The 11,898-nt window shown below is 39.6% G+C and overlaps 1 protein-coding gene across 1 annotated transcript; it reads right to left on the reverse strand.

The window, feature by feature from the left end:
- Window positions 1-571: 571 nt before the first annotated feature.
- Window positions 572-11,570, reverse strand: LOC132768377 (keratin, type II cytoskeletal 4-like). Its single transcript, XM_060764194.2, has 9 exons — window positions 10,757-11,570; window positions 8,719-8,930; window positions 7,949-8,009; window positions 6,770-6,865; window positions 6,269-6,430; window positions 5,286-5,411; window positions 2,890-3,110; window positions 2,081-2,109; window positions 572-1,982 (listed from the first exon to the last, which is right to left on the reverse strand). Exons 1-9 carry the CDS (start codon window positions 11,480-11,482, stop codon window positions 1,507-1,509), a joined length of 2,109 nt encoding a protein of 702 aa, XP_060620177.2. The 5' UTR covers window positions 11,483-11,570; the 3' UTR covers window positions 572-1,506.
- Between the last annotated feature and the right edge of the window lie 328 nt (window positions 11,571-11,898).

Genomic DNA, 11,898 nt, shown 5'->3' on the forward strand with positions numbered 1-11,898 from the left:
TCAGGAAGGAGCTGATAGTCATGCCTCTTCCTATCTCTAGTGAGACAGGCAGAGGCAGAAACCCTGTTATAATAGCCTTTCATGCCAGATTACACATGCTGTCCCAATGAATCCCCTAGCCTAAGCACTATGTAGGGATCATGAATACAAGAGTTATGAGTATGTAGCTCTTAATTACACATCCATAACTTCTCAACCTGTTTCCAGCTATTGTCTCATTGTAATATGGAGTAGAAAGAGAGACATGTTTGATAAGCAGTAGATAGGCAAAGGAATAATACATGTATATATTATCAAATGGCGATGTTGTCCAAAATGGCATTTCCTTGGGAAATTTTCCCACACCATCATCCAGCTGTATGATTATGCCATTCTTGGCAGCTCTCATATCTTGATGGTAACATTCAGAACTTGGAGGTCAACTCACATATCTGTTTTTATGTCTATCCATCAAGTATTCTGGACCATAATAATGTATGTGTATGCATGTGTGTGCGTGCATGTCTGGCACACATTAGGAGTAGGACTGGCAATGAAACCAGCAACTGTGGACTGGCAATGAAACCAACAAAATTCAGGCAGGGAGTACATCATGTACTAGTCTTATTATAGAACTGGAGTTATATGATTGAGGAAACCCCTGAATTGAGAATGACTTTATTGCTAACTTTTTGCACTAATCAGCTTGAGGCATAAATTGCCTTGTTTCTGGAAGCAAGTAGATGAAATACATACCTTCCCAAATCAGCAAACCCTGAACTTTTGTAATGGTAGAACAGTGCCACCTGTACTCTAAAGTAAACTATTGTGTACATCTTGTAAGACAAATTAAGTCCCAAGGTGGGGTAGGTACGTAGGCACCTTAGGACTCAGACTGACTTACAAGAGTTAATGATCAAAATTTTCTCAGGTACCCTTTTCACCTTGACATTTTTGTATATTTTTCCCCTCACACTCCTAGAATAAGGGTGGGAATTGTATGCTTTGTTGTTTCTCCTAGACATCCCTATTTGCATGAAAAAGATTCCCATAAAGGAGTACCGAGTCCCTGGATACTGGGGGGGGGGGGGTCATTTTAAGTTTATAATGTATTTGGAGGGGGGATCAGCAATTTGGAAATAAGGGTAGGTGGTGATGATATAAATCTGGGAAATAGTTAAAATCCGGGAGAGGGACTGATAGGCCCTCTACTCATGCCCATCCCTTTCTAGAAAAAGAGGAGAAAATTGCAGATTCCCCTCCAACCATTTGGAGTCATACTTTGTATGATAAGCTGCCATGCCCCCCCACCCACCCTTGACCCAACAGAATGCCATGGAATGAGCACAGTGGAGAGCAACAATATTGTTTCTTTTCTTCTTTTTTTCCTGTTAGCTCTTCACTAGCAACAAAAGAGGGGAAGGGGGATAGGGAAATATATAAAACTGGAAAATTTCTTTTAGCCCTGAAGAAATTTACTGAAATTTTCCCCAAAAAACAAAGGGGAGAAGCCGTTTAGACATTGCTCTAGTACCGAGAGCTGTATTCGTCTCCTGTATTAGTAGTTGTGCCATGAGTAGTGTAGCTGCTACTTACAGTAACATTCCCTATGCTAGAAACCCCACCATTTGGTGACATGCGTACCCTGCCAGAGCTGCAACTCCCACTCCTGTTGCGAGACCGTCTGCTCCTAGAACTAGAAGCTCCACTTGCGGTGCTTCCTAATTTCAGTGGGGCAAAATCCCTCGGCTCCCCACTTGGCACCACAGGGCTGGCAGTGCATTCGCCAAAGCCAGAGCTCATTGTGCATCGGGGGAGATTCCCTCCACTCCTGGAGCTGAATCCAGTTTTGGGGGTAGGATGTACACTTCTTGAGGTGAATCTTGCATTACTGCTGACATGTCTTCTTCTCCCACCAGGGCCGCTAATATACCTTCTTCCAAATCCAGCACCACTACCATGACCTCCACCAGCTATAGAGATGTTGGAGAAACCTGTCACAGCTATAGCAAAAGAAAAGGAAAAAAATGTTATTACAGTCGCAGACACACACACATACTTAGAGCCTAGGCTTTTGACATTTTTCCCATGGGATACTTACATATGTTCACAGGTGTAGAATTGCATATCCTGTGGAGTAATGATAAGATATATTTGTTATTATTTCAAGAAGCCCTCCATGGACCCCAGAAAGCTTAGGAGGGATGGACATAACAATAATGACATCCAACAACCACATGTATTTGTATTTATGAGAGGCTCTGTTGCATTTAAAGGCAAGACTTGAATTTAAACTTGTTGTTGTTGTTCATTCGTTCAGTCGTCTCCGACTCTTCGTGACCTCATGGACCAGCCTACGCCAGAGCTCCCTGTCGGCCGTTACCACCCCCAGCTCCCTCAAGGTCAGTCCAGTCACATCTTTGTTTGCTACATTTTGGAGTTCATAAATAATTAGGCAGTCTCCTCACAACATTGAGCTCCTAAGCACTTGTTTACCTCATGCATCTGAGGAAGAAGAAGGGTGCATCTATACTGTGGAATGAATGCTGTGTGACAACACTTTAATTAGCCTGGATGCCTTAGTATTTGTAGTTGGTAAGGTAGAGAAGACAAAAGACCACGTAAAATGACAGCTTCCATGATTTCATAGCATTGAGCTGTAGCAATCAAACTGCATTAATTTTACAGGATAGATGCCCCCTATGTCTTCAAAGGTGCAAGAAGACTTGTTTGCATGTAAATAGCTAAGATAGCCAAACATTTTCAGAATGATATAGTAGTTCTTACTGGATTTTAAGTTAATGAATTTAGCATTTTTAAAAAATTATACATGTTACTAACATTCCAACATCAGATGACATTCCAGGAAGAAAAATAGCTATGTTTGCATGAGTATTTTTCCCCTCTCACCTGCTCTCTTCTCCTTCCAGGAGTGACTTGTACATTGCAATCTCAATATCCAAGGCAAGCTTGACATTCAGCAGTTCTTGGTAGTCTCTCAGCAAACGAGCCAATTCATCCTTAGTTGACTGCAAGGCCTTTTCAACCTCTGCCAATTTTTCCTTTGCATCCTTCAGGGTGCAATCACCCTGCTGCTCATGGTCAGCAACAGCAACCTGCAGCCCCTCAACCTTGGAAAGACACATCATTTAAAAGCTGAGTTGCTGGGTGAGAATCTTCCTTAATCAAATTAAACAACTAACAACACATAAAGAGGAGATGCACCCAGACACTGCTTTTTGGCACAGTCTAGGTCAGCCTTCCCATCCAGCTGTATTGCTCTACAACTTGCCCATGTTGGCAAGTTGTGGGAGTTGAGCTGAAAAGGTCTGATTCAAAAATCAAGCAAGATAGCTAATGCATCATGTGGTTCTTGTGATGTTAACAGCATAAATCACACAATCAACTAGGTAGCATCAACAGATGGTGGTGGTGGTGGTGGTGGTGATCATACATTTTCCCCAGTCTGGGATCCAAGATGGCTTACCAAAATTGAAACAGATACAGTCAAAGCAATTTTATACAATTCAAAGGTTTAAAAATATGCATAAAGTGTATAATAAAACTATCATTTAAAAGAAAAACAACAAATATTAAGAGCAGCACACATGAAAAGCCCATTTCCGTGAGCAGTCAGACCTCAGAAGCCTGCAGAAATAAATAGGTCCTCAGTTGATCATGAAATGAAAACAAAATGTAAAGAGTTTTAGCTATCCATGTCCCTAATATAGGATCTGGTAGCATTTTAACACCAACAGGATTCTGAGATTTGTAGTTTGGTGAGGCACCAGCACTCTTTGGCAGAGAAGGCTGAAGGCCTGTAAATTCCATAGCATTGAGATTAAAAGTGACATCAAACTGCATTAATTCTGTAGCATAGATACACCCATAGATTTCAAGCTCATTTCATGCACTGGGACATGTTAACTCAATGTGGCAGTCCCCAGTCATTAACCGCTGGCTCCTAGCAAGTTTGAAAGAAAGATATAAACAGTTACAGATAGTGGGTACAAGCACTATGTCATTCCTTGGCACCTAGAGAAGAAAATGGTCACTTCTCCATATGTGATAGCTGAAAATGCAGTGGTATAAAGGATTTATAGTTTTTTTTAATAGAAATGTGTATAGAAAGCTTCAGAGTTTCATTTCTATTTGTTAGGATTTTTTTGCATGGAGTTTTTAAATATTATGCTAGAAGAATGGAAAAATATTTCACTAGGAAGGAAGGACATAATTGTATATGATTGTTTTTAACCCAAAGGACAGGAAGTCACTGAGCAGGAGGAGGGAATGGCATAGTCAGATGCTAGGAAATATTGTTTGGAAATGTATATGTTTATGTGTGTGTTTGTGTCTGTGTGTGTGGATTTTTTGTTGTTCTTTTTAATAAATTTGCAAATTTAAATAAAAAAGATTTTTAAAAGATTTTCATATCTCAAAGTTTGCTACTGAGTATTGTCTTACTTGAACAAAAGTGCTGGAAGTGCCCCCTATGCAAAGAGAAAAGAACTGGGCAGAGTGAGATGAAACAGAGGTAAGCTCAGAGGCAATAATGAGAGATAATAGAAGGAGCCACAGTCAGTAGAGGAGGAAGTTTGTTGGGAGACAAACCAAGGAGAGAGATAGCGCAAATGCAAGTTACAATGAAAAATATATCTGATTTCTCTTTTAAAATGCTTATACAGAATGAAATTTCTATAGATTCTTTTTTTAATATTACTCAGCAAGACGTGTGTGTGTGTGTGTGTGTGTGTGTGACAAAATATGGTCCTCTCTAAACAGTTTTTAAGTCCTCATAGCATATTCTTCTCCTCTCCTGGTGGTAGAATTGGTGGCTTGTGAATCCATACTGGATTTTTGTTTGTACTTTGTAAGAGCTATCTAAGGCACTGAAGCCAACCGATAGTTCCTTTGAAATGTAGGTGAAAAACCACTACTGTCTCACTAACATGACATACATAATAGTGCTCACCCTGGAAATCTGTACAGAAAGCTGCCCTTGAGTACTGTTGTACATGGAACATAGACCAGAAGATGGATTTTACTCCATAATGGATTTTACTCCATGCCTCAAACTTTAAACTTGAAAATCGGATTTACAAATTAATAAATTACACACGCGCGCGCACGTGCACACACACACACACACACACACACACATATATATATATACTCTCACACACATATACAATATATCGAATTGTTCCTTTTCATTCTGAATGATGCCCTACTCCCCACACATCACAACAAAACCATAAGAACAAATGTATTCTCCTTGTCTTCATCTTCCAGCCATGGCACCTCACCTGTTTTTTGGCATTTTCCACATCAGCCTTGTATCTCTGGATCAGGCGGGTCAATTCCTGGATTTCATGGCGGCTGCTACTCAGGTTGTTGCAATGATGGCCCCAGGTGGTCTGTAGCTCTTTATACTAAAATGTAGTAAAGACGGGTTATTTATTTACATTTGCAACTGGGATTCACTTACTTAATTGAAGAAAAAAACAGAATGTAGATTTAGCTCATGGCTGGGCAATTGCAGGAGGTCTGCTAGCTCATTTTCTGCCCCGGGACTCCCTAGAGCATGCACAATTCATGTGAGTTTGTGTGTGTATGTTAAGTACTTGGGGCAAGAGAGAGAGATGCAATTTGTTGAAAAGGTAAATTGCTGCTCCTGGACACTCCTGGGAGAAGCAGTCTACCCTTTAGAAATTCGAAACTGAGAGAGTTTGAAGGGGCCAAAGGCCAAATGAACAGCAGGACATCAATGATTTACATCACTTAACAGAAACTGCAAAATGACTATCTTCCTCAACAATAGCTGCATCATCTGATTTGCACAATAGGTGACACTGGATTAGAAAAACAAATTTCTACATTTAAAAATCTGGGTTCTATTAATTTCTGAGGCAATGTGATGTAGTAGCCAGAACTGGGCAAGATAGATTCAGGTTCAAGATGCTTGTAAGCCATGGAACTTGGGAACTTTGGGCCAATTGCCATTTCTCAGGCTGTTGACCCTTGAATAGGGTTGTTTTAGGGTTTATGTAGGATGTGGGGCAGAGTGACATACATCACCTTGATTTTTTAAAGGGAAAGATAGGAAATAAATAAATAACAGATAAAATATAATCTCAAACAAATTGTCATGCTTTAAAGTCTTTCTATAAGGATATATTTTGCACCTGGTTCTTGTTAATGGATCTAGTAGAATAGCACATCACACCAGTGAAGCAATTTCAATGGCAAACAATGCCAATCAAATTTTGTCTGCCTATGTGACATTTACCTTGGTTTCATACAGGGCATTGACCTCATCCTTGCTCCTCTGGGCAATCTCTTCATACTGGCACCTCACTGATTCAATGATGCCCTCCATGTCCAAGTCGCGACTGTTGTCCATAGATACAACAACATTGGTATCACTCGCTGTTGCTAAGCTTTCCAGTTCCTGTCAATACATTGTTTCAAGATATTTTTAACCATTTGGAAAGGGGAGGGGTGCCATCTTGTTTTTTAAATTTATTTAAGACATAGAATCATACTAGAGAATCATGTGATCCTAGATCCAGACCAATCCCCTGCCATGCAAGAATACACATTTTTTTGAACCAAAAAGAGGAAGTAAGAATAAACCATGACTTAAATGCAAATTTTAACTTCCACTAGTAACCACTCACTGAATTCACTGAAATTGCAAACATGTTGAATTTGCAAGTCACTATTGATTCAGGTGGCGTACTCTAGTTGAGACCAACTATTTGATTTAGGCCCACATATGCTTGCTTACTGTATCATAGACACATCTGTGGAAGTCTTGCTCCTGTCTTAGGGAATCCACTTTCACCTCCAGTTCCACCTTGCTAGTATAGGCACAATCCACATCCTGAAAAACATATATTCAATGTGATTAACATCACTTAAACAAACTCAGTTCAAAGAGAGAAAAGTCATGTACAAGACGGCTTAATCAATAAATGATTTGGAATAGTGATTTATCAAGTCAACCACTTCCACCACCCTCAGAATTAAAGATTTGTGCCCTATATAATAGAAGTGGGAATCATGCAGTATACAGATGTTGTTAGCTCACAAGTTCTAGCAGCCCTAAATAGTATAGACAGGACCAAGGAATGTAACAACATTTAGAAAGCTGTGTGATTCCTTCTCATGTTACATACAACTGATTATAATCATTTAATAATTGTTTAATGAAACCTGTCTATGAGCAAACATAAATAGGATTTCAATGGAATTCTAATTGTTTAAATGGAGACACAATTATACAAATTAACCACCAGAATATTCAAGCAGAATATATGCCTGGTGACTGGTGATTTCTATGTAGGTATTTTTTCTCACATGTGATATAATTCTTGATGTGTTTCCTGATGGTAACTTCCATCAGAATGTGTGCTATGTTCTTTAGATTTGACAATGTGTATCCAATTTATTTCAATTATAATTGACATCTGATTAAAATTAGTTTTTCTACATTGGGAAATGCAATTTACATTAAAAATCTATTGAAAAAAAGGAAATGTAAAAATGGCCTATGTAATTTATGATATACATGCATATCCTACTTTGCAAGAAAATGTTCAGAGTGGCTTATATCATTGTGAAACATGACTTGCCACTTCAGTTATTTGTTGGACTGCATTTCCCATTAACACCTGCTGGCATAGCTAATGTTGAGGAATGAAGAGAGCTCCAGTTCAGCAAAATCTGAAACATCACTCTTTTTAACCTCATTGTGTGGTGAACATAAACAGCTTTTCTTCTGATTGAATGGGAACTGAAATAGAACCTTCCTGGGTGAGGCAGAATTTCCATCTGGTCTAGCATTTTTCTCCCGAATATGGTCCCTAGAAAGCCTATCAAACACATGTAGGACTTTGATGACAAGTTATGTCTAACCTCCACAGTTACTGCACATTTATGTCCTCACTAGTCAAGGATTACTGACCTTCTTCAACACCACAAATTCGTTTTCTGCACCCAGACGTCGATTGATTACTCCTTCATACCTTGCAGTGGAAAAATGGAAATACTAAGAAGTCTGAGAACTTGACTTGCACTACTTAAAGTCAACTATGTTGCAATGTATCATGTAATTAGTTACTGGTAGAGCTACAGACCCTAAAAGAAGTGTGTGTTTGTGTGTGTGTGTGGCAGTGGCTTGACTAGGTTAGGCTGGACTGACTAAGCCCCCACCCATTCCATGATCTAACAAAACAGGACTCCTAAGAATTCCAAAAAGTTGAGCCTCTCTAGGCAGATGTTTACTAAAAGACCAAGCACTGAGAAATATTAAGACAGCTTATTGATCTCACCTAGGAATTTTATAGGCTGCTTACAATCTACCCAAAACATAGTTACTTTGAAGTAAGTCTCCTTGCACCCATTGGTATTTTAAGTACATATTAAAATTGTAGATTTCTTCCTATTTAATGTATTCATATTACAGGATGGTTGAATGATAACACTGGCCAACACACATTTTGGTGCCTTGTTCTGGGTATATTTGAGTGGCTGATTACAAAAATGGCACCGGTTTTCCCCTATCAGCTCTAGTTTTGAAATACAGAACATGTGCTACCTACCAGTCACTATCTGCTCACCCATTAAAAACCATGACAACCATATCTAAGAAACTAGCGTTGATGCCGTCTATCCAATGCTGTTTTCTGAATCAGTGCCCCAAATAAGCTTTAGAAGACCTAAAAATTCATTTACCTGGATTTATATTCTTCAACCACATCCTGGAATTTAACTTGTTCTAGTTTCAGCTGCTCCCGTTCATCCAGCAAAAGGTCCAGCTGCTTCTTCAGAGTTGCAACATAGTTCTGATACAGATGTTCAGCATTTTGTTTGTCCATGGGTTCCTGTTGCTGCAGACAGCTCCATTTGGTTTCCAGAAGTTTATTCTGCTGTTCTAAGTGTCTCACCTGAAATTATAACAGGTGTCAAGATTATAGTCTCTTAACACAAACCATAAATAAAGTTTTAATTGTGCCTATTTGAGCAGATGGGGAAATATTCAGTCCTTGAATTCATTTTTTGAAAAACAGAATAGAATAAGCTGGAAAAATAAACCAGAAAAAAAGAGTTCTGCCATGCTATCACATTTTGCTTCAGGGACACAGAGCTATGTTCTGGAGATTTTTGCTATCCCAGAATAAAATAATGTCTTTTTGATTACAAATTATAGAACTGTAAAAAATAAAACAGTCCGGAGAGCAAGATGTATATTGCACCCATGCGTATCTATTGTGCATGGAACCCTACTGCCTTGTTTAAGCAATGCTTAGTGTATAGTAAGGAAGGATCACAGCCAGATTCCATTTCACTGCTAGATTTACCAGTTATACACTTGGGATCCTGTACTGAGTTATCTGAATATGAATAAAGCTAGGAAAAGTGCAGGATGAAACAGAGCACATATGCCTTCCTGCCTCCATGCTATAGGCCAGAGTAGCTCCAATAATCAGAAGGCAAAGAATGGTGAAAAGAGGACAGTAATGGGCATCCATTTGCCCATCTGGAATTATTTAGTTACATATATGGTGCCTCTTTCTTCAGACTGGTTGAAAATGTAAAGAACTCACTACAATGAAGACTATCAGAAGAGGGTTGACATTTTTTATTATATCTTGCAATAGCAAACCTTATATTTTTGCTTGATATTCCTTGGAGGTATCTCTCATATTATAAGAGTATGTTCGTAGTTTTAATGTTTTAATTTACATTTTAATGTTTTAATTTACAAAGTAGTTTGTTTTTATATGTATATGTATTTTTTATTCTGATTTTTCTATTGCTGTTACTTTGCATTGTGTTTAATATGCTGTGGTTTTATTAATGTGCAATTTCTTATATTTAATAGACAAAAATGTTTAATTGACCAACAGAGTAAGATTTTAGTAAGGCAAGCAAAATAAATAAATAAATAAATAAATAAATAAATAAATAAATATATAACAGTGAGACAAAACAAAAAGGCAGGGAGCAATTTAATCACAATCGCAGAATATGGTATTGCTTTGTTCCATTTCCCCATTCAAGTCTAGTACAAAAGATTATTGTGGGCTCTTTGACAACTGTGATGTTGCTTTGTCCATTACACTGGCCAACACACATTTTGGTGCCTCAAATGTTAGACCTATTTCTGGGTGTATTTGAGCTGCTGCTTCCAAAAATGCCACCAGTTATCATTTATCAGCATTCGTTTTTGAGATACAGAACATATACCGTATACCAGTTGCCATGTGCTCACCCATAGAAAACCATGATAACCACATCTAAGAAATTAGAGATGATGTGGTCTATCCAATGCAAATTTCTCAATTATACCCCCAAAACCAAGATACCAACATTTTTTGTTATTGGGCTGTGTTACCACCTTATCACACAGGGTGACACCCCCCCCCCCATGTGAAGGGTGACTCTCTCACCCTGTGTGCTCTCCTCTGTGGTGTTACTTCTGCCATCACATGGGGGAAGCATCATTCTCCTGGAGAGGACCCATGCTGGTTCCATTGGAGCCAGCACAACACATGAAGCCTCCAGTGTTGTGGGGAAAATGTCCAGCAATGCTTTCACCATGGTTGGGGGCACGGCCTCCACTGGATGTCGCATGACATTGTGTGATTGCTAGCATGGTGCTCCAGCCATTAGATGGGGTGAAAGCATCCTAGGATGCTAAATTCCCCTATCTTATGAGGTCCTTTTAGAAGACTATTTATAATATAATACAACAGATGACAAAGCTTACCTTATCAATGAAGCATGCAAACTGGTCATTGAGGGTTTTGATTTGCTCTCGTTCTTCCTCTTTCACACGAGAGATCTCTGGATCTACTTTGATACAAAGGGGCCTCAATAGCTTTGCATTGACTCTCACTGCATGGATCCCCCTTCCATCACCATGGCGGCTAATGGCATCAGAGCCCAAACTACTACAAAAAAGACCACCAGCAATAAGACCTCTGCTGCCAAAGACACCACCACCAAGACTTCGACTACTGAAACCTGTTGTCCCATAGCTTTTGTTGTGACCAGCACCAAGGCTTCGGCTGCTGAAGCTGTTACTTCTGTAGCCACTACTGTAGTTAGTACCATAGCCTTCAAGGCTGCGGCTGCTGAATCCTTCACCTGGGCTATAAGCCCCTAAGCTGTAACTACTAAAGTTCCCAGGCTTCGCAACACCAGCACCATAACCAAAGGGCCCAGCACTATAGCCCAGGCTAGTAAAATCCCTGAAACCTGCACTGTATACACCAGAACTTCCTCCATTTCCACCAGAACTTCCTCCTGAAAGTCTCCTGCTACGGCCAATGTTGTAGTGGCTGATGTTGCTATAGCCACCACATCTGCCTGCTCCGGTGTAGCAGATAGAAGACAAACTGTTAGCCCCCCTATATCCACGGGTGATAGTTGAAGCAGATGTGACACACCGCTTTCCACTCAAAGATCCTGAGCTGACGCACGGTTGGCTCATGGTCGCTTGTGGTGAGACAGAACCGAGGTTGCTGAAGAAAACCTAGAGATGTCCCAAAGAGATGGACAGGCAAACAGGCAGAGAGTAGAGCCCTTTCAATGTGTCTCTCAGACATTACTCTTTTTATACTTCTAAAGTTCTGGGCTTGGCTCAAAGATAATGATCAGAATAACCTATGGGACTGGTTTATTTGGAAGTCATAAATGTTAAACATGTTTGGTTTTACCTTCCCCGCCTCCATCCTCAAACATGTAGACAAAAATGCATCCAAGAGAGCTAGTCTTATGTCAATGAAGTAATCTAAATTTTTAAAATGTCGCTTGGCTTGCAAGCTTTCTCAACGTTGCGTTACTTAATTCAGTCTGTTTTCCATAGGACAATTAAAGGCTTGAGCTAAAATGGCTCCAGAAAGATTC

The sequence above is a fragment of the Anolis sagrei genome, chromosome 2 (assembly GCF_037176765.1).
Source record: "Anolis sagrei isolate rAnoSag1 chromosome 2, rAnoSag1.mat, whole genome shotgun sequence".
Taxonomy (NCBI): Eukaryota; Metazoa; Chordata; class Lepidosauria; order Squamata; family Dactyloidae; genus Anolis; species Anolis sagrei.